The sequence below is a fragment of the Oncorhynchus nerka genome, linkage group LG20 (assembly GCF_034236695.1).
Source record: "Oncorhynchus nerka isolate Pitt River linkage group LG20, Oner_Uvic_2.0, whole genome shotgun sequence".
Taxonomy (NCBI): Eukaryota; Metazoa; Chordata; class Actinopteri; order Salmoniformes; family Salmonidae; genus Oncorhynchus; species Oncorhynchus nerka.
The window spans coordinates 48,276,799-48,300,733 of record NC_088415.1 but is presented as its reverse complement, the minus strand read 5'-3'; the positions used below and the strand labels follow the sequence as shown (position 1 = coordinate 48,300,733).

Here is a 23,935-nt window from a genome sequence, read left to right as displayed (position 1 = left end):
TTTAAAAGAGCAACAAACACCAGTATTTTCATCTAGTGCACTCTCAGGTATACTGTATATCCTTTCGGTCTTGTTCTTGCTGTGTTCAAACAAAACTAATTTCCTCGAACACCACATTTCTGGAAACATTTCAATTTTTTGTAATATCCTTTGAATTTGAGTGTCCTGTGAGGGCATAAGAGTGACAGATAGATAAAATAACTTTGTTGCTGGCATGAGTTAGTAGTCGTAAGAGAATATTACAGCAATTTTAAACAGGGAAAGGGTACAGTCAAAGCTACCATGACCATATCCTCAAACTTGGTAATAATAAGGGCAAAGAATGATGAAGGCAAGAAATGCAAGTAATTGTGTGCTATGCTTTGGAGAGAATACAATGTAAAGGAACATACTGGAAACCCCTGATATTATATGAGCCACTTTACAAATCATTTAGAATGATGAAGACTTTGGACCATGAATAATGTTACATGAGAGCAATAATACAAAGAGAGCAATAAGAATGGTTGCATTCAGAGATGAGAGAACATAACACATTCAGAACATTTTTAAGTCACATACATGTTATCATATGATATCTACCGTATGGATGTAACAAGGTAGATGTCCACCCCCTGGTGGTGTGATGCAGTCCATTCCTTGACATAATCACTGATCTGTAAGTGAGTGGATGGTGCAGACAGGAGGGGGTGCGAAGGGGGGTGCTGTGGGATTATTTAAGAAACCCTTTTTGTTGTCTTTTAAAAAATATATTTTTATTAAAGTTTTACAAAATGTACATCAATCTAGGTACAACGATTGTACCATATCCCAACCACCCTCCCTCCATACAACACATGCACCCAACCCACCTAGTCCCTTCCCTACCTCAGTCCACCCACCATGATTCCCTCCCAACCACCCACCCTGATCACCACATATAGCCATCCCACACCCTCCCTCAATTCAGTCCTAGAAAATTCACAACAAATAAACAAGAATATGGGGGGTACAAACAACAATACAGATTCAAAATACAAAAACATAAATAAATGATCAGTAAACCTAAGACAAACTTGCTTGAACTTGATAGCATTATATTGATGACTGTACCTATTATGTAATGACTACTGGTAATACCTACTGGGAAATCTTAAAGCATTTTATCAGAGCGGAGCCTCTGCAAGCCATTAAAGTATGATATAATTGTTGCCATTTTCTAACAAATGTATCATTGGAACCCCTATGAGAATACTTACTTTTCTCCAGCTTTAGGAAGAACATTACATCGTTGAGCCGTTGAGAAGTAGAGGGGGGCTGTGCAGACTTCCACTGGAAAATAATTCTACGTTGAGCTAATAAGGATGTAAAAGCAACAATATCGGCATGTTTGGGGTCCAAGGAGAACAAGTCTTCTGGAATACCAAAAACAGCTATCAAGGGAAAATGAAAAATGGATCAATGATGGCTAGAAGACCGGTGACGTCGACCGCCGAGCACCACCACCAACAAGGAGAGGCAACGACTTTGGCAGAAGTCGTGACAGCCAGCCAATCTGGATTTGGAAAAATGCACCCTCAGTAAAACCTTAAATTGTACGAGACCAAGACGAGCACAAGATGTAGTGGAGCGTACTCTATCAATTGCCTCATCCCACCATTCATGTGTAAATTCAACACCCATTTCCTGTTCCCAAGCGGATGTAATTGTTATTGGAGTGTTTGTTCAATGACAAAATACACAGATAGATCTGAGAAATGACTGCTTTCTGTACATTTCCTTGTCCAGTAAGAGAAAGCATTTAAGTCCTTCCAAGACTTGTGTAAATATACTTTTTTCTAGTTTTCCCAACTTGGCCTTTAAATACTCTTTGCCTCCATCTCACTTTTTCCGTTACCTTCAAATTAGGCATTGTGTCTCCTCCCAATTTTCTGGCTTCCCTGCCCCACCCCCTTGCCAAGCCTGGAATGCCATATTGACTCTATTACTTCAACAGAAAGCAGTAATTTCTCAGATCTATCTGTGTATTTTATCAATAGGACCCATAGTAGATGCAGCTGAGAATTTAAAAATGCCGTCAAAACTGGTACCAAATCTTAAGTGTGGAAAGCACTAGAGGATTGATCCTTTTTACAGCATTAATCCTTCCTATCGGAAAATCAGTTTTAATTTGCGAAAGAAGGCGAGCGAAAAAAGAGCATGAAATGAACGAGTTGCGTTCACTCCAAGGTATTTGAAACCAGAGTGGCTAAGCTGAAAGGACAAGTCTGTCTGCTGGAGCTGTAGCGCTGCTGGATTGACTGGGAAGCACTCACTTTTCTGGAGATTCAGCTTGTAACCGGAGAAGGAGCCAAAGATCTCCAGAATAGAAAGGGTCGAAAGTAAACCAGTTACTGGGTTATTTACATAGATTATCATAATATGCAGATGATTTGTTACTCTATGTTCAACTCCTTCCCGTGTTACACCTTGGAAAGAGGAGGATGCCTGTAAAGCTACTGAAAGAGGCTCATCGGCGACGAGAAATAATAAAGGGGACAGCGAGCAGCCTTGGCGTGTCTCACGTTCCAGGGCAAAATAATCAGAACAGGTGTCATTGGTACAGACACTGGCTGGGGCGATGTATACAAGAGCTTGATCCATGAGCTAAATTTGTATCCAAATCCACACTTTAAGAACAGCAAATAGGTACTCCCACTCAATTCTGTTGAATGCCTTCTCTGCGTCTAGGGAGATTACCACCTCGGGGGAGTTGGAGGATTGTTTAGAATAAATCATGTTAAACAGCGTCCGAAAGTTTAAAAAAAAGGAATATCTGTCCTTTATAAAGCCGGTTTGTTCCTGTGATATGAGTCCTGGTAAGACGACTTCCAGACGCCTCGCTATCACCTTCGCCTTTACATCCACATTAAGGAGACTTAGGGGGCTAAATGAAGAACAGGAAGTGGGGTCTTTTCCCTTCTTAAGAAGCACTATTGAAGCCTGTGTTAGAGTAGGTGGCAACGAGCCACGTTCAAGTGAGTCATTATACATAGCCCCTTTACTTTTATCTAAATTGGTATAGAATTTCTTAAAGAACTCAGTTGGAAACCCATCAGGCCCTGGAGCATTGCTGCTCTGCACTGACTTGATAGACTGAATGACTTCAAGGCTGAGAGGGGAATCAAGGTCATCTGCAGTTTTAGCCTTAACTGTGGGAGTCTCCAGTTCACCCAAAAATTTGGTCATATTGGCAGTATCTGATGGAAATTCAGACATATACAGGAAGGAATAGAAAGATTTGAAGGTGTCATTGATCCCCGTAGAGTCGGAAATCAAGCTATGAGAGGAATCTTCCAAGGCAGTTATAGTCAATGAACTAATCACTGATCGTAATCCTGATATGATTGGCCTGACTGAAACATGGCTTAAGCCTGAAGAATTTACTGTGTTAAATGAGGCCTCACCTCCTGGTTAAACTAGTAACCATATCAAATCACGTGCGCTGAATACAACAGGTTTAGACATTACAGTGAAATGTTTACTTACAGCCTCTAACCAATAGTGCAAAAAAGGTATTAGGTAAACAATAGGTAGGTAAAGAAATGAAACAACAGTAAAAATATAGGTTATATACAGTAGTGAGGCTATAAAAGTAGCGAGGCTAAATACAGACAACGGTTAGTCAGGCTGATTGAGGTAGTATGTACATGTAGTTATGGTTAAAGTGACTATGCAAATATGATAAACAGAGAGTAGCAGTAGCGTAAAATAGGGGTTGGCGGGTGGCGGGTGGGCACAATGCAGATAGCCCAGTTAGCCAATGTGCGGGAGCACTTGTTGGTTGGCCCAATTGAGGTAGTATGTACATGAATGTATAGTTAAAGTGACTATGCATATATGATAAACAGAGTAGCAGCAGTGTAAAAAGAGGGGTTGGGGGGCACACAATGCAAATAGTCCAGGTAGCCATTTGAGAACCTGTTCAGGAGTCTTATGGCTTGGGGGTAAAAACTGTTGAGAAGCCTTTTTGTCCTAGACTTCGCACTCCGGTACCCCTTACCATGCGGTAGCATAGAGAACCGTCTTTGACTGGGGTGGCTGAGGTCTTTGACAATTTATAGGGCCTTCCTTTATAGGGCCTTCCTCTGACACCGCCTGGTGTAGAGGTCCTGGATGGCAGGTAGCTTGAAGCTCTCAACCTGCTCCACTACAGCCCCGTCGATGAGAATGGGGGTGTGCCCGGTCCTCCTTTTACTGTAGTTCACAATAATCTCCTTAGTCTTGGTTACGTTGAGAGATAGGTTGTTATTCTGGCACCACCCGGCCAGGTCTCTGACTTCCTCCCTATAGGCTGTCTCGTCGTTGTCGGTGATCAGTGCTACCACTGTTGTGTCATCAGAAAACTTAATGGAGTACAGGGGGGGGACTGAGCACGCACCCCTGGGGAGCTCCAGTGTTGAGGATCATCGCGGCAGATGTGTTGCTAACTAACCTCACCACATGGGGGCAGCCCGTCAGGAAGTCCAGGATCCAGTTGCAGAGGGAGGTGTTTAGTCCCAGGGTCCTTAGCTTATTGATGAGCTGTGAGGGTACTATGGTGTTGAACGCTGAGCTGTAGTAAATTAATAGCATTCTCACACAAGTGTTCCTTTCGTCCATGTTTGGAAAAGGCAGTGCAATAGAGATTGCATCATCTGTGGATCTGTTTGGGTGGTATGCAAATTGGAGTTGGTCTAGGGTTTCTGGGATAATGGTGTTGATGTGAGCCATTACCAACCTTTCAAAGCACTTCATGGCTACGGACGTGAGTGCTATGGGTCTGTAGTCATTTAGGCAGGTTGCCTTTGCTTTCTTGGGCACAGGGACTATGGTGGTCTGCTTGAAACATGTTGGTATTACAGGGACATGTTGAAAATGTTAGTGAAGACACCTGCCAGTTGGTCAGCACATTCCCGGAGCACACGTCTTGGTAATCCGTCTGGCCCCGCAGCCTTGTGAATGTTGACCTGTTTTAAGGTCTTAATTACGTCGGCTGAGGAGAGCACGATCACACAGTCGTACGGAACAGCTGATGCTCTCATGCATGCCTCAGTGTTGCTTGCCTCGAAGCGAGCATAGAAGTAATTTAGCTCGTCTGGTCGGCTCGTGTCACTGGGCAGCTCGCGGCTGTGCTTCCCTTTGTCCTCTGTAATAGTTTGCAAGCCCTACCACATAAGACGATCGTCGGAGCCTGTGTAGTATGATTCAATCTTAGCCCTGTATTGACGCTTTGCCTGTTTGATGGTTCGTCGCAGGGCATAGCAGGATTTCTTGTAAGCTTCCAGGTTAGAGTCCCGCACCTTGAAAGCGGCAGCTCTACCCTTTAGCTCAGTGCAAATGTTGCAAGAAATCTGTGGCTTCTGGTTGGGGTATGTGCATACAGTCACTGTGGGGACGACGTCCTCGATGCACTTATTGATAAAGCCAGTGACTGATGTGGTGTACTCCTCAATGCCATTGGAAGAATCCCGGAACATGTTCCAGCTTGTGATAGCAAAACGGTCCTGTAGTTTAGCATCTGCTTCATCTGACCACTTTTTATAGACCGAGTCACTGTTGCTTCCTGCTTTCATTTTTGCTTGTAAGCAGGAATTAGGAGGATAGAGCTGTGGTCGGATTTACCAAATGGAGGGCGAGGGAGTGCTTTGTACGGGTCTCTGTGTGTGGAGTACAGGTGATCTAGAATTTGTTTCCCTCTGGTTGCTCATTTAACATGTTGGTATAAATTATTGACACTGACCCAACTCCAGCCACTTTAATAATGGGAATTGATGGGAAATGATGTAAATATATCACTAGCCACTTTAAACAATGCTACCTTATATAATGTTACTTACCCTACATTATTCATCTCATACGCATACGTATATACTGTACTCTACATCATCGACTGCATCCTTATGTAATACATGTATCACTAGCCACTTTAACTATGCCACTTTTTTTACTTTGTCTACATACTCATCTCATATGTATATACTGTACTCGATACCATCTACTGTATGCTGCTCTGTACCATCACTCATTCATATATCCTTATGTACATATTCTTTATCCCCTTACACTGTGTATAAGAGAGTAGTTTTGGAATTGTTAGTTAGATTACTTGTTGGTTATCACTGCATTGTCGGAACTAGAAGCACAAGCATTTCGCTACACTCGCATTAACATCTGCTAACCATGTGTATGTGACAATACGATTTGATTTGATTTTATGTAGAACTGATTTAGGTATCCCTGCATTAAAGTCTCCGGCCACTAGGAGCGCCGCCTCTGGGTGAGTGGTTTCCTGTTTGCTTATTTCCTTATACAGCTGACTGAGTGCGGTCTTAGTGCCAGCATCTGTCTGTGGTGGTAAATAAACAGCCACGAAAAGTATAGCTGAAAACTCTCTCGGCAAGTAGTGTGGTCTGAAATTTATCACAATATACTCTACTTCAGGCGAGAAAAATCTAGAGACTTCCTTATGTGCACCAGCTGTTGTTTACAAATATGCACAGACCGCCCCCCTTCGTTTTACCGGAGTGTGCTGTTCTATCTTGCCGGCGCAGCATATATCCCGCTAGCTGAATATCCATGTCGTCATTCAGCCACGATTCTGTGAAACATAGGATATTACAGTTTTTGATGTCCCGTTGGTAGGATATTCGCGATCATACCTCGTCTAGTTTATTGTCCAATGATTGCACGTTGGCGAGTAGTTTTGACAGTAACGGCAGCATTCCCACTCGCCTTTACCGGGTCCTGACCAGGCATCCGGTTATTTGTCCTCTGTATCTGCGTCGCTTCCTCTTGCAAATAACGGGGTGTTTGGAGAATGTCTTTTGCGTCTTGTTTTTTTTTTTTTTTTTTTTACCCCTTTTTCTCCCCAATTTCGTGGTAACTAATTGTTGTAGTAGCTACTATCTTGTCTCATCGCTACAACTCCCGTACAGGCTCGGGAGAGACGAAGGTTGAAAGTCATGCGTCCTCCGATACACAACCCAACCTAGCCGCACTGCTTCTTAACACAGCGCGCATCCAACCCGGAAGCCAGCCGCACCAATGTGTCGGAGGAAACACCGTGCACCTGGCAACCTTGGTTAGCCGGCCCGGCCCGCCACAAGAGTCGCTGGTGCGCGATGAGACAAGGACATCCCTACCGACCAAGCCCTCCCTAACCCGGAAGACGCTAGGCCAATTGTGCGTCGCCCCATGGACCTCCCGGGCGCGGCCGGTTACGACAGAGCCTGGGAGCGAACCCAGAGTCTCTGATGGCACAGCTGGCGCTGCAGTACAGCGCCCTTAACCACTGCGCCACCCCGGGAGGCCTGCGTCTTGTTTGTTGAAGAAAAAATCGTAGTCTAATCTGAGGTGAGGGATCGCGGTCCTGATATCCAGAAGCTATTTTTTTGCCATAAGATACGGTTGCAGAAACATTATGTACTTAATAAGTTACAAATAATGCGAGAAAAAAAAACAATTGATTGGGTGCCCGTAAAACTCCTGCCATTTCTTCCTGCACATCCCGCCAAGACGGAGGTGCTGCTAACATTTATAATAGCAAATTTCAATTTACAAAAAAACAATGTTTTCATCTTTTGAGCTTCTAGTCAGGAAATCTATGCAGCCTACTTAATCACTTTTTGAGCTACTGTTTACAGGCCTCCTGTGCCATATACAGCGTTCCTCACTGAGTTCCCTGAATTCCTATCGGACCTTATAGTCATGGCAGATAATATTCACATTTTTGGTGACTTTAATATTGATGTGGAAAAGTTTCAGAGCCATTGACTCAGTGGGTTTTGTCCAACATGTCTCCGGACCTACTCTGCCAGTCATACTCTGGACCTAGTTTTGTCCCGTGGAATAAATGTTGTGGATCTTAATGTTTTTCCCTCATAATCCTGGACTATCGGACCACCATTTTATTATGTTTGCAATCGCAACAAATAATCTGCTCAGACCCCAACCAAGGATCATCGTGCTATAAATTCTCGGACAACCCAAAGATTCCTAGATGCCATTCCAGACTCCAGCCGCCTACCCAAGGAAGTCAGAGTACAAAAATAATTTAACAACCTAACTGAGGAACTAAATGTAACCTTGCGCAATACCCTAGATGCAGTCTCACCCCTAAAAACAAAAAACATTTGTCATAAGAAACTAGCTCCCTGGTATACAGACAATATCCGAGCTCTGAAGCAAGCTTCCAGAAAATTGGAACAGAAATGGCGGCACACCAAACAGTATCGTGTAGTATTGAAGAGACTGTTGCAAAGCTAACTAAAAAATCAGCATTCCCCAAGACAGGATGTCTTTCACTTCAGCAGTGATAAATTCATGAACTTCTTTGATGAAAAGATCATGATCATTAGAAAGCTAATTACAGACTCCTCTTTAATTCTGCGTATTCCTCCAAAGCTCAGTTCTCCTGAGTCTGCACAACTCTGCCAGGACCTAGGATCAAGAGAGACACTCAAGTGTTTTAGTACTATATCTCTTGACACAATGATGAAAATAATCATGGCCTCTAAACCTTCAAGCTGCATACTGGACCCTATTCCAACTAAAGTACTGAAAGAGCTGCTTCCTGTGCTTGGCCTTTAAATGGCGTCAGACCGAGGCTGTGCATCCGTCATCGTGTTCCTAGACCTTAGTGCCGCTTTTGATACCATCGATCACCACATTCTTTTGGAGAGATTGGAAACCCAAATTGGTCTACACGGACAAATTCTGGCCTGGTTTAGATCTTATCTCTCTGAAAGATATCAGTTTGTCTCTGTGGATGGTTTGTCAACTGGACATTTCGGTGTTCCTCAAGGTTCCGTTTTAGATACCACAATTGTTTTCACACCTCAGTGATGTCATTCGGAAACAGAATGTTAACTTTCAATGCAATGCGGAAGACACAAATCTCTACATTTCTATGAAACATGGTGAAGCCCCAAGGTTGCCATTGCTGAAAGCCTGTGTTTCAGACATAAGGAAGTGGATGGCTGCAAATGTTCTACTTTTAAACTCTGATCAAACAGAGATGCTTGTTCTAGGTCCCAAGAAACAAAGAGATCTTCTGCTGAATCTGACAATTAATTTTGATGGTTTTACAGTCGTCTCAAATAAAACTGAAGGACCTCGGCATTACACTGGACCCTGAGCTCTCTTTTGATGAATATATCAAGACTGTTTCAAGGACAGCTTTTTTCCATCTACGTAACATTGCAAAAATCAGACACTTCCTGTACAACTTTTTTTTTTTTGTCACTTCTAGGTTAGACTACTGCAATGCTCTACCTTCGAGCTGGATAAGGCACTAAATAAACTTCAGTTAGTGATAAACACGGCTGCTAGAATCTTGACTAGAACGAAAAAAATGTATCATATTACTCCAGTGCTAGCCTCTCTAAAGTGGCTTCCTGTTAAGGCAAGGGCTGATTAAGGTTTTACTGATAACCTACAAAGCATTACATGGGCTTGCTCCTACCCATCTTTCCGATTTGGTCCTGCCGTACATACCTACACGTACGCTACGGTCACGAGACGCAGGCCTCCTAACTGCCCCTACCATTTCTAAGCAAACAGCTGGAGGCAGGGCTTTCTCCTATAGAGCTCCATTTTTATGGAATGGTCTGCCTACCCATGTGAGAGATGCAGACTCAGTCTCAACCTTTAAGTCTTTATTGAAGAGTGATCTCTTCAGTAGGTCATATGATTGAGTGTAGTCTGGCGAACGGAAAGGCACTGGAGCAACGAACCGCCCTTGCTGTCTCTGCCGGGCCAGTTCCCCTCTCTCCACTGGGATTCTCTGCCTCTAACCCTATTACAGGGGCTGAGTCACTGGCTTACTGGTGCACTTCCATGCCGTCACTAGTGTTGTGGAGGATCGTTAAAAAATATAACACTTACAAGAACTTGTGAATTCAATATAGGCTTTTAATACAAACATATCAGAAGCCTAGATGGTCCGCGGAACACACACTTTTCCAGAGCACTGGCTCTGATTTATATACATACAAAATATGTGTCCATCCCGCATGAAAATTAAGTTATTTCCCTCAGTCCATCTGCCACCATTATATCCCAATCGGTGCATCCTGCTTGTTCACGCCCAATAACGCCCATATATGCTTTCAGTCAAGTTATAATGGTCACAGGACCTCTTCATGTCCCAAAAATAATACATGCCCATCTTATCCTATGGGCCCCTTATGTTCAGTTTGGTGTGGTCTTTGGTATGTCTGTCCTTATTAGGACTAGTAGACTATGTGTCTCTTCTCTTCATGTCCTAAAAATATATGCCCTATGTCTATAGTCCATCCGTTGGTCATTTGGCTGACCCCCTCCTTTGTATGTTCCTATGACCTTGGTATGTCCAGCTGTCCTATGCTCTCATGGCCTTACTTTGGTTTCCTGTCCTATACAATAGACAATGCATTTTTACCAGAATGGCAAATGCACTCTAAGTGTATCTTTCTCTTGTGGTACAGTATTATGTTTCTCCCTATATGTACATCTTTCTCCCACACTAGGAGGGGTGCGTCACTTGAGTGGGTTGAGTCACTGACATGATCTTCCTGTCTGGGTTGGCCTCCCCTTGGGTTGTGCTGTGGCGGAGACCTTTGCGGGTTTTACTCGGCCTTGCCTCAGGATGGTACATTGGTGGTTGAAGATATCCCTCTAGTGGTGTGGGGGCTGTGCTTTGGCAAAGTGGGTGGGGTTTTATCCTGCCTGATTTGCCCTTTCCGTGGGTATCGTCAGACGGGGCCACAGTGTCTCTCTACCCCTCCTGTCTCAGCCTCCAGTATTTATGCTGCAGTAGTTTATGTGTCGGGGGGCTAGGGTCAGTCTGTTATATCTGGAGTATTTCTCCTGTCTTATCCGGTGTCCTGTGTGAATTTAAGTATGCTCTCTAATTCTCTTTCTCTCGGGAGACCTGCGCCCTAGGGCCATGCATCAGGACTACCTGGCCTGATGACTCCTTGCTGTCCCCAGTCCACCTGGCCGTGCTGCTGCTCCAGTTTCAACTGTTCTGCCTCTGGCTCTGGCTGTGGGACCCTGACCTGTTCTCCGGACATGCTACCCGTCCCAGACCTGCTGTTTTCAACTCTCTAGAGACAGCAGGAGGGATAGAGATACTCTCAATGATCAGCTATGAAAAGCCAACTGACATTTACTCCTGAGGTGCTGTCCTGTTGCACCCTCGACAACCTCTGTGATTATTATTATTTGACCCCGCTGGTCATCTATGAACATTTGAACATCTTGGCCATGTTCTGTTATAATCTCCACCCGGCACAGCCAGACTGACCACCCCTCATAGCCTGGTTCCTCTCTAGGTTTCTTCCTAGGTTCTGGCCTTTCTAGGGAGTTTTTCCTAGCCACCATGCTTCTACACCTGCATTGCTTGCTGTTTGGGGTTTTAGGCTGGGTTTCTGTATGGCACTTTGAGATATCAGCTGATGTAAGAAGGGCTATATGAAGACATTTGATTTATAGTGCGATTAATGTATTGTTTAGTGTTGTGTTGTGTAATGGCTTTGCTGGCATGTATCTAAAAAAAATGGGGAGTTTGCCCCACATGATTTACATGCTAAAATCACCACTGATGGGCAGTGAAACATGACAGTTCGTGGCTGTTTCTCAGGAACCTACCAATAACAGAGGTTAGAATTTTATATCATACCCCCAAGACATGCTAACCTCTCACCATTACCAATAACAGGGGAGGTTAGCATTTTATATCATACCCCCAAGACATGCTAACCTCTCACCATTACCAATAACAGGGGAGGTTAGCATTTTATATCATACCCCCGAGACATGCTAACCTCTCACCATTACCAATAACAGGGGAGGTTAGCATTTTATATCATACCCCCGAGACATGCTAACCTCTCACCATTACCAATAACAGGGGAGGTTAGCATTTTATATCATACCCCCGAGACATGCTAACCTCTCACCATTACCAAAAACGGGGGAGGTTAGAATTTTATATCATACCCCCAAGACATGCCAACCTCTCACCATTACCAATAACAGGGGAGGTTAGCATTTTATATCATACCCCCAAGACATGCTAACCTCTCACCATTACAATAACAGGGGAGGTTAGCATTTCTCTTTCACACTCTTCATGATTAATTAATTCATGATTATCCATAAATGTGGTTGAATCCACGTTAATGACGCAGTGTTTAGAAACACATTCTAATTACAATAAACGTGACTTCAAAATAACACACTACATTATTTACATTTCTATTGGGCAAAATAATCTTAAAAACACAACCAAAACAAACTGCAACTGCATCCAACAGTATTTTTTTCAACGGTTCACCCGATTTGGATGAAATCACAAAGTACTGGAATACAGAGCCAAAACAACAAAACATGTCACTGTCCAAATACCTTTGGACCTCACTATATTTGTCTATTTGTTTATTAACCATGTATGACCAATATGTTTGTTGTAGGACCATGTCTGAGGTATTGACCATGTGTGGAGTTTTTCCTGTATTTGACCTGTGTCTCTCTCTCTGTCAGGTGGAGGTGTTGTAGATCGTAGAGATGGGTATCTCAGGCAGCAAGTCTAAACAAGAGCAGGAGGTGAGGCACAAGGGAGGGAAGGAGCACATCCCGGCCTCCAATAGGGTTAAGGATGCAGCCGAGGCCACCCTCTCCTGGTGAGATTCTAAAACCAGCACAGTGCACTAAACACCTGGGTTGTGTTCATTAGGCATAACAATGAAGGAAAATGGTTGATACAGGGTGTATCTGCCCAGACTTGTCCATTAACAAATATATTTTTGTTTTCTGTTTCAAAACACGGTGTACCTTGATGAACATGACCCTTGTATTTTTGCCCAAAATTGCACATGTCCAATAATAACTAAATAAATACTGTTAATTGCTCCTGTCTGGGTAGCCACTTTGTAACCAACCTCCTATCTCTCTCGTTGGTTTTGTTGTTGTTGTCCAGTATCATCCAGGTCCTGGGGGCCTTCCCCTCCCCCAGTGGCCCAGCCTCCACCTGCAGCCTGCTGAACGAGGATACCCCCGATACGCTACGCCCGCCTCAAAGCCACGGGACCCAGAAACCTCCGCTACTTTGTCCTGGACAACTCAGTCATCCTGGCCATGCTGGAGCATCCGTTGGGCAATGAGCAGAGTGAGTGGGACTGAGCAGAACTGACAAAACCAGACCTCCCTTTTTTTTAAAGACCTGGGCTTTCACTTCATTTGGATAAACTCACTTTATTTGGATAGACTGCAGCTACTGTACATTCCTCTTATAGCGATCACATCTGTGCAGGACAATTTATTCACTCTAAGCACTATAACCACATACTATAACCACATTCACTACAAGCATAGTGCACTGTATTGATTTTGACATGTAACAACTGGGTTTATGAACTATTGTCAGTTGCATGTTGCTGTTGTTTTTGTCGTATTGTCGTGTCTGTTGGTTGATGCTTGTGTTGCTTTTAAAAAAAAACTCAAAATCAAGCTTGTTTTGCTAAGTTTCTCAATCATGACACTCACCTGGTACAATGAACCGCAAAATAAGTCAGAGACATAAATGCAAATAGGACACTGGCTTATGAAAGTGTGTAGGCATCCCAATGGCAGATGGCTAGTCAGGCAGCCATTTTATCTCAAGCACTGGGAACCCTGGTGTAACCGCTTCTCTGCTCTCTGCAGAACCCCGGCCCGTCAGTGGCTTTCCTGATCCGAGGGCGTGCCTGGCCGACACACCTGGACCATGCAGCTCTTCCACCAGCCCAGAGGAGCACGGGCAACCAGAGGGGGAGACCAGTTAGTTGGCCCACTGGTCCACCTTAGTCTGTCTGTGAGGGTATAACAGAGTATAACCTTTCACACTACCTTAATAACCCGAACCTTACTGTTCTGGCTCTGATATTGTCATAGTACAATTTAGCAGGCTTTGCTTAGCTCAGCTCAGTAGTGTGGAAAGGGTATGAGAGCTTTGCTTCCATACAAAATGATTTGTGTAAGGGGGTGCTTTCCCTATTACCAATAGGAAAATGTTAGAAATGAAATGGCTAGCAAACTACAATAACAAGCGATTTATTTGCATCTTCAAATGTTTGAGGCTTTATTTTGTGGTAGCTGTTTACACCAACTAGTATTTCTCAAATCTCTGCTGATTCCATACTCTACTCTTATAGTAATACACAACTGTTATACCCAGTATTATATAATAATAATAATAATAATAAATAAATACTAATTGAACATCCTCTCCTACAGCAGGTGTTTGTCCCAGAGGGCAGCCCAGTGTCCAAGGATGACGTGGGAATCCGCTACAACGTCAAGCAGAGGCCCTTCCCAGAGGAGGTGGGCAAGATCCCCCTGGTCAAAGCTGACGTCTGCATTCCAGACCTGGACGACATAGTCAACAAGGAGGTGTGAGCGACAATGTTGACCGCCACCATGACCCCAATAGACTCTTGATTATCCTAGTCTTCTCATATCCTCTCTTACATGACCAATGATATGAAAGTACCTTGATAACATGTTCATCTTATTTCTCTCACCTATCCAGTTTTTTTCTACTATCCATGATCATAAAGGAAAGAATGCAGGGACAGGAGGGTCAAAGTAGTTTAGCATATTGGAACGCAGCTCTTATCACTGTCCAAATTGAATGTAAACTTATTCTAAAGTGAATGACTTTTGGACAAAACCCTAGATGTGGAGAATAAAGAGAGTAAAATGATAATGTTACCCACGCTTATGGAGACAGACCAGCTACTATGGTACATTCTTATTGATGTGGAATCAAGTGTCGTCTATGAACTGGCAGGATGAAGTGTGTGTGCCATGCATACTGAAATATAATCACCCACGCAGGAGTTGTCCCATCCTTTCGGAGACGGACAGGTCAAAGGTCAACCAGATCTGGCACCTCCATGTCTCTTTCGTTTTTTTGTCAAACTTTTTATTGCAGCTTTGTCTTTGTTCATTTTATAGTTTTTATTTTTCTATACTGTGTCTTGTCTTTCTGTTAGTTGTTATAAAAACCACGTGCAACCTACAGTACATTACATATTGAGATAAACGTTTCCTTTGTTATTCATTTTGTCCAGAGTTGTCTCATTCACTTGTAGCTGAGATTTAAAAAATAAATAAATTTGGATTCCATGGAGTATACTCACATTGTTACGTTTCTTCCTCACTATCTAACTGAGGGTTACTGAGGGCTGTTTTATATCAAAGCATGTCTTGGGGGTATGATATAAAATGCTAACCTCCCCTGTTATTGGTAATGGTGAGAGATTAGCACTGTGTTTCACTTTAGCCATTCAGATACTGGATTTGATTAGACTAACATTAGAGCCCGAACGATAAACCAGTTGACCAATATTATCTGCCGAATATTAGCCTTCACCGAAATATTTGTATCGGTCTTTAATCCACTGATAAAGCACTGATCTTATAAACATAGAATGAACCAATACATCTGCTCCTTTGCGGACATTAAAAAAAAAAGTTAAATGGTTCCCTGAAGAGGGTGCTCTACAACCTGCTCATTGAACATCATTCATCCCTAAGTCACAACGTGAGAGAAAGTAGGCAACAGTGTATTTTAAATAAGTAAAAAATCTAAAGTACACTTCACCAAGCGAGCAGGCCTGACCTCATCACATTCTCACTTAGTTAGCGTTACCTGGCTATCTAGCCAGCAAGGTAGTTTGACTAGCTAGCTAGCAATCTGTGCTACTAATGTACAAACACTGGACTGGCGCCAAAGTGAATACTCATCCTGATTAACATAGTTACTGCCTGGGCCTGTTATGTTAGTGGGCTTATTTAGTTTGTTTTCCAAAATATGCAATCTGCAAAATGAAGACAGTTGGTGTAGATCTATCATTCAGGCCATATGCTTGCATTCATGATGAGATAAGATTGTTAGCTAGCTAGCTAAATTAGAATGTGTGTGGCTAAAACCAGTGCGGCAAGCATTTTGCTGCATTTCATGCATTCCTGCATTAATGTTTTCAGTCATCAGCGCGTGCCATTTGCAGTTGAAGGATATTCAATACAAAATGTATTGGCTATAAAAGTTTAATTTACATTATAGGTTCAGTAAGAAAATATTGTTGTAATGAGCACCTAGCGTGTGCTTGTCGTAACAAGCTCTCATTGCTAGGTTGTCATAAAGTGATTCTACCCATTACCTTTGTTGTAATGTACTGTAGTGAATCTACTCAATACAAATGCTGCCATTTAGTGGTGACATTATGAACTGCATGTTACTGCATTTCACTGCATAGGTTGTGAACAGTGCAGTTTCAGATTTACTTTGAGACCAAGTTTAAATTATTCAGCCCTTCTTGTTTATTAGTGTGCTTGTGGTGCTTCAGCACAAACACTTCTGCATTCTTATCCACGGCTATAGATGCAAATATTTTAAGTTGTACCTAAGAAGATAAACTGAACAAGTATTTTGTATTTAGTTTCGTATAGAGAATATAGTTGCTTCATATAAACCACAAATTAAATGTTCTTCAATAATATTAATTTAATATTTAGTTAAAAAGTCATAATTTAGAGTATCTGTTAATCATTTGGAGTATAATTTGTGTAAAAAAATACATGTTTTTCAATCCACCTCTAAAAATCAATATCGGTTTCAGACCCAAAAATCCCATATCGGTTGGGCTCTAACATTTGTAAATAAAATGTAAAAAATGTATTTTACCCCCTTTTTCGTGATATCCAATTGCAATCCAATTACAATCTTGTCTAATCGCTGCAACTCCCCAACGGCCTCGGGAGAGGTCGAGTCATGCGTCCTCCGAAACATGACCGGCCAAAACGCGCTTCCTAACACTCGCCCGCTTTACCCGGAAGCCAGCCACGCCAACGTGTTGGAGGAAACACCGTTCAACTGACAACCGACCGTAAGTCACAAGGACTTGCTAGAGCGTGACGAGTCAAGTAAAAATAAACGGCCAACCCCTCCCCTAACCTGGACGACGCTGGGCCAATTGTGCGCAGCCCTATGGGACTCCCGGTCACGGACGGTTGTTTCACAGCCTGGAATTGAACCCGGGTCTGTAGTGACACCTCAAGCTCTACGATGCAGGGCCTTATACCGCTGCAACACTCGGGAAGCCCACATTGGTCTATTCTTGATTGCAGTTCTGAATTTGTTTACAGGTATGGTTATGGCAGAACTTGGTTTACTTACATTGTTTAAGATTATAGGGTGGGTACAGTCGCGGGTACATACACTAATATGTACAAACACTACAACATGAGGTGTGTATGACTGTGTGTGAATCCTTACAGTTGCCCCTGCTCACACATACTTTACCTTTTCCATCCTCTCAGCTGGAGATGCAGCATGTTAGGCTGCGAAGCATTATGAGCCAGCAGATGGAATATGAGTGTTCCCTGGAGCATCACAGCAAGGACATCTGAGTTCTAAGTCCTTCCCGGACCCACTGACCGACTACAGCCCCCTCTGCCTGCCCAGGAGTTTCAGGCGGCACTCATCTTCCTCTCTCACTTCGGCTTCCTGTCTTTGGAGACACTAAAGGTAGGAAAATGTAGTTTATGGCCAATGTATAGTAGTTTTTTAATTTTTTTATACAAAAAACCACCAACCCACCAACCTTAGCTTTCTATCTGAAAGGTATTGCCGTCAAAAAAGCCACTACTTCTATTTCTGCCAACTGCCCTAGGCATGAATGCGGTAATGTTTAAAAGTCCTCCCAACCCCTCAGTATAAACATCGCCTCTCATCTTACCGTCTTCGGCATGCATTAAATCATGAACATTCTATTGTTGTTGTCCGACATTAAACTTGTCCTTTTCCTCATGAAAAACTATAAACAAACAAATGTCAGTCTGCATTAAATCTCAGCAGTCTGGTCCAAATAGCAACGTTACCTGCTCTCTATTTTTCTTTTTTTTGCATCAAAAAACCTGCTTACAAATGCATTTAGGATATGTCAATCTCACAAGACAGGCAACTAAACTAATGTTTTAGTCTGTTGCTAGCTTTTTAGCTGGCTAGCCAGCACATATCTGACAAAGTTTTGAGTTTTACTATAGCCAACTTTTTATTCTCCATAACAGGTGTAACGTCGGGATAGTGATGGGTGTGGAGTCAGACGCAGAGAGTAGAAGGTAGACAGGGAAAAAAGCTTTAATGTCCTCAATCACAGTAACAGGGACAAACATGGGTGAAGCCCAAAACACAGGCGCAACAAAACCCAAACCCACTGTTACCAAGATACCAGACAGCGAAAACCCAAACCCACTGTTACCAAGATACAGGACAGCGAAAACCCAAACCCACTGTTACCAAGATACCGGACAGCGAAATCCAAACCCACTGTTACCAAGATACAGGACAGGGAAAACCCAAACCCACTGTTACCAAGATACCAGACAGCGAAAACCCAAACCCACTGTTACCAAGATACCGGACAGCGAACACCCAAACCCACTGTTACCAAGATACCGGACAGCGAAAACCCAAACCCACTGTTACCAAGATACCGGACAGTGAAAACCCAAACCCACTGTTACAGGGCAGGGAAAACCCAAACCAAGATACCGGACAGCGAAAACCCAAACCCACTGTTACCAAGATACCGGACAGCGAAAACCCAAACCCACTGTTACCAAGATACAGGACAGGAAAACCCAAACCCACTGTTACCAAGATACCAGACAGCGAAAACCCAAACCCACTGTTACCAAGATACCAGACAGCGAAAACCCAAACCCACTGTTACCAAGATACCGGACAGCGAAAACCCAAACCCACTGTTACCAAGATACCGGACAGGGAAAACCCAAACCCACTGTTACCAAGATACCAGACAGCGAAAACCCAAACCCACTGTTACCAAGATACCAGACAGCGAAAACCCAAACCCACTGTTACCAAGATACCGGACAGCGAAAACCCAAACCCACTGTTACCAAGATACCGGACAGCGAAAACCCAAACCCACTGTTACCAAGATACCAGACAGCGAAAACCCAAACCCACTGTTACCAAGATACCGGACAGCGAAAACCCAAACCCACTGTTACCAAGATACCGGACAGCGAAAACCCAAACCCACTGTTATCAAGATACCGGACAGCGAAAACCCAATCTCACTGTTACCAAGATACCGGACAGCGAAAACCCAAACCCACTGTTACCAAGATACCAGAAAACAAACCCACTGTTAAAACCAGACAAACCCACTGTTACCAAGATACCGGACAGCGAAAACCCAAACCCACTGTTACCAAGATACCGGACAGCGAACACCCAAACCCACTGTTACCAAGATACCGGACAGCGAAAACCCAAACCCACTCTTACCAAGATACCGGACAGCGAAAACCCAAACCCACTGTTACCAAAATACCGGACAGCGAAAACCCAAACCCACTGTTACCAAAATACCGGACAGCAAAAACCCAAACCCACTGTTACCAAAATACCGGACAGCGAAAACCCAAAAGTACACAAACACCACTCACGTAAAATAACCACAAGCCCGCACAAACACCAGCGGGCTAAACAAACTTAAATAACACCCAACCCAAAACCCCAACAAGGAACAGGTGAAAACAATTAGACATAATCAAATTAAAATTAAATTGGGATCGGTGGCAGCTAGTAGACCGGCGACGACGACCACCGAGCGCCACCCGAACAGGAAGGGTAGCCACCTTCGTTGGTATTCGTGACAACAGGAAAATTAAAACATTACAAGATAAAACTGTCACAACAACAGAGTCAACATTGAATTACTCTTGCTAAGTTTAGGGCTGGGACGATATATAATTCAATCGAATATTGTGATATGCAAGACTATATTCTATTTGAACTTTACAAATGAAAACATTGCAGTTTTACCAGTTAGACCGTATCAATATGCTGAAATTGAAGTCTAAATATACAATGCATTCAGAAAATATTCAGACTCCTTAACTTTTTCCACATTTTGTTATTGTCACATCCTGACCTTAGTTCCTTTTTTTATGTCTCTATTTTAGTTTGGTCAGGGCGTGAGTTGGGGTGGCATTCTATGTTTTGTGTTCTATGTGTTTGGCCTGGTAAGGTTCCCAATCAGAGGCAGGTGGCAATCGTTGTTTTCATTTATTTCTCTTGTTCTTTTGTATTCAGTGTTCGGTTACATTTCATTAAAATATGGAAACTTACCACGCTGCGCATTGGTCCGATCTTTCCTACTCCTCCTCAGAAGAGGAGGAAAACCCTTACAGAACTACCCACCACCAAAGGACCAATCAGCGTGGTGAAAGGGACTCCTGGACAGGTCAGCAGCGCTATCTGGAGTATGAGACAACCTGGGAGGAGATAGAGGTGGTCGGTCGACTCCAGGAAGAGTGCCGGAGCCCGCCTGGGATTCTCTAGAACAGTGCGAGGAGGGATACCGTGCCGGGCGAATGTGGGCATTGAGCCTAAGGGAGAGGTGTGAGTGGTATGCACCAGATCTCCAGTGCTCACCCACAGCCCGGTTCAACCTGTGCCTGCACACTGGAGGGTCCGGGCTAAAGTGGTCATCCAGCCTCGAGGAGTGGTGCCAAGGCTGCGCACCAGAGCTCCAGTGCTCCCCCACAGCCTGGTCCATCCGGTGCCTCCTCCACGCACCAGGCTTCCTGTAGGACTCCCCAGCCTGGTGGGTCCTGTGGCAGCCCCACTCACCAGGCTGTCTCTCCGTCTCCTCCCTCCAGGTTCTGCCGCCTGTCCGGCGCTTCCAGAGCCGCCCTCCTGTCCGCAACTGCCAGAACCGCCCTCCTGTCTGGAGCTGCCCATCAGTAAGGAGCCGCCCGTCAGTCAGGAGCTGCCCAAGTCGCCCATCAGTCCGGCGCTGCCGGGGTCTGCCGCCTGTCCGGCGCTGCCGGAGTCTCCCGTCTATTCGGGGCCAGCTGCAAGGGTCCCCAGGTCGGCGGCGAGGATCGCCGCTCCACTGAAGTGGGCCAAGACTATGGTGGAGTGGGGTCCACGTCCCGCGCCAGGGCCACCACCGCGGACAGATGCCCACCCAGACCCTCCCCTATGGGTTTAAGTTTTGCGGTCCTCACCTTTGGGGGGGTACTGTCACGTCCTGACCTTAGTTCCTTTTTATGTCTATTTTAGTTTGGTCAGGGTGTGAGTTGGGGTGGGCATTCTATGTTTTGTGTTCTATGTTTTCTATTTCTATGTGTTTGGCCTGGTATAGTTCCCAATCTGAGGCAGCTGGCAATCGTTGTCTCTGATTGAGAACCACTATGGGTTGTGGGTAGTTGTTTTCTGTGTCTGTGTTTTACCATACGGAACTGTTTCGGTTTTCATTTATTTCTCTTGTTCTTTTGTGTTCGGTTACATTTCATTAAAATATGGACACTTACCACGCTGCGCATTGGTCCGATCTTTCCTACTCCTTCTCAGAAGAGGAGGAAAACCGTTACAGTTATGTTACAACCTTATTCTAAACTGACTTAAATTGTGTCTCCCCCCTAATCAATCTACACAAAATAACCCATAATGACAAAGCAAAAACTGTTTTTTAGAAATAGTTGCAAATGTACTAAAAATAAAATTAATCTCTACTTTGATGAAGCACCTTTGGCAGCGATTACAGCCTCGAGTCTTCTTGGGTATGACGCTACAAGTTTGGCACACCTGTATTTGGGGAGTTTCTCCTATTCTTCTCTACAGATCCTCTCAAACTCTGTCAGGTTGGATGGGAAGCGTCACTGCACAGCTATTTTCAGGTCTCTCCAGAGATGTTAGATAGGGTTCAAGTCATTCACAGACTTGTTCCAAAGCCACTCCTGCGTTGTCTTGGCTGTGTTCTTAGACTTGCTGTCCTGTTGGAAGGTGAACCTTCAACGCAGTCTGAGGTCCTGAGTGCTCTGGAGCAGGTTTTCATCAAGGAACTATCTGTATTTTGCTTCGTTCATCTTTCCCTCGATCCTGACTAGTCTCCCAGTCCCTGCCGCTGAATAACATCCCACAGCATGATGCAGCCACCACCATAGGGATGGTATTGGCCAGGTGATGAGCTGTGTCTGGTTTCCTCCAGACGAGTTCCTCCAAAGAGTTCAATCTCATTTTCATCAGTCCAGAGAATCTTGTTTCTCATGGTCGGAGTCCATTAGGTGCTTTTTACAAACTCCAAGCGGGCTGTCATGTGCCTTTTACTGATGAGTGGCTTCCATCTGGTCACTCTAGCATAAAGGCCTGATTGGTGGAGTGCTGCAGACATGGTTGTCCTTCTGTAAGGTTCTCCCATCTCCACAGAGGAACTCTGGAGCTCTGCCAGAGTGACCATCAGGTTTTTGGTCACCTCCCTAACCAAGGCCCTTTTCCACCGATTTCTCAGTTTGGCTGGGCGGCCAGCTCTAGGAAGAGTCTTGGTGGTTCCAAACTTCTTCCATTTAAGAATGATGGAGGCCACTGTGTTCTTGGGGACCTTCAATGCTTTAGACATTTTTTGGTACTTTTCCCCAGATCTGTGCCTAGACACAATCACGTCTCGGAGCTCTACGGACAATTCCTTCGAACTCATGGCTTGGTTTTGCTCTGTCATGCGCTGTCAACTGCTGGACCTTATATAGACAGGTGTGTGCCTTTCCAAATCATGTTCAATCAATTGAATTTACCAAAGGTGGACTCCAATCAAGTTGTAGAGACATCTCAAGGATGACCAATGGAAACAGGATGCACCTGAGCTCAATTTCGAGTCACCTAGCAAAGTGTCTGAATACTTATGTAAACAAGGTATTTCTGTTTTTTTATACATTTACAAAAAACTCTGAAAACCTGTTTTCACTTTGTCATTATGGGGTATTGTGTGTAGATAGATGAGGACAAACATTTATTTAATCTATTTTAGAATAACGTAATAAAATGTGGAAAAAGTGAAGGGTCTGAATACTTTCTGAATGCATTGTAATTACGGTGATGCTTCCAGAACGTTAGTATAATTTCAACCAGTAGTTTTGAAAGTTGTGCTCACGATAAAAACGGGTCCCTGTTTTTGTGTACTACTTCATCCAATTATGTACTGTGTCATCCATTTTGTATGATATGTTTGTTACATCCTGCAAAAGTTATTATTATCATAACATTTTTGCAATTCGTATATGTAACGAATCCAATTCATACAATACTTTACAAATTTGTTGTTCTTAAGGTCCCGGACTGTAAATAAGCACAAAAATTGCACAGTTTGGAATTATCAAGCCATTACACAATTATATTGGATATCGTGAAAGCATATCGTGGTAGAGTTCTCCCCAAATATCACCCAACCCTAGCTCAGCTGCAGCTATGCAATGGCTATATAAAAGGCAAATGCCGACAAAAATGTGACTGTTTGAAAGCGGAACAGATAAACATTACCCAATTGTTTTTTCAGGCAACATTCCCGAAAAATGTAAATCATAGGTACACTTCAACTATGACAGACAAAATGAGAGAAAAAATCCAGAAAATCACATAGGATTTTTAATGAATTTATTTGCAAATTATGGTGGAAAAAGGAAAGGAGGAAGGGGGATCCCCAATAGCACCGAGAGCTGCAACGTTCCCGCTGTTCTTTCCAGTCTGCATGTTCAAACTAAAAATAGGTGTGAAAAAGGAATATATTAAATATTGCAAGTTCTAGGACCATCGAGGACTTTGAAAGGAGAAGAGTATATAGCTATCAATGTGAGGTTAAATAAAAATAAAACAAAGAAAATTGGTATGTGTTTTTCAGCATAGCCATTACATTGTTGGAATCACTTTTAATTTTAATTGATCTACCATTTTATTAGGCCAATTATACTTTAGTAGCCGGGGATGTCAAAAGGACTTTGGATTATTAATCAGGGGGAAGGCACCTTGGGAGTGCTTAGGAAAGAACGTTCCCTCCTCCAAGAGGCTGCATAACAATATTCTTGGTACCATTTGAAA

General features: G+C 43.6%; 1 protein-coding gene across 2 annotated transcripts; it reads left to right on the top strand.

The window, feature by feature from the left end:
* Window positions 1-10,629: 10,629 nt before the first annotated feature.
* LOC115102583 (ral GTPase-activating protein subunit beta-like) lies at window positions 10,630-15,163 on the top strand. Of its 2 annotated transcripts, none has more exons than XM_065005554.1 (4): window positions 10,630-12,665; window positions 12,962-13,150; window positions 13,687-13,840; window positions 14,257-15,163. In XM_065005554.1, exons 3-4 carry the CDS (start codon window positions 13,748-13,750, stop codon window positions 14,416-14,418), a joined length of 255 nt encoding a protein of 84 aa, XP_064861626.1. In that variant the 5' UTR covers window positions 10,630-12,665; window positions 12,962-13,150; window positions 13,687-13,747; the 3' UTR covers window positions 14,419-15,163. Both variants share the same exon structure in this region; 1 of them encodes a protein (XP_064861626.1).
* Window positions 15,164-23,935: the final 8,772 nt, after the last annotated feature.

What these genes read in the sequence shown, in the direction of transcription:
- LOC115102583 (XM_065005554.1), top strand. Translation starts at nt 13,748, where the DNA reads ATGCAGCTCTTCCACCAGCCCAGAGGAGCACGGGCAACCAGAGGGGGA. An exon ending in ACCTTAGTCTGTCTGTGAGG is followed by an intron (nt 13,841 to 14,256) that starts GTATAACAGAGT and finishes CCTCTCCTACAG; the next exon opens with CAGGTGTTTGTCCCAGAGGG.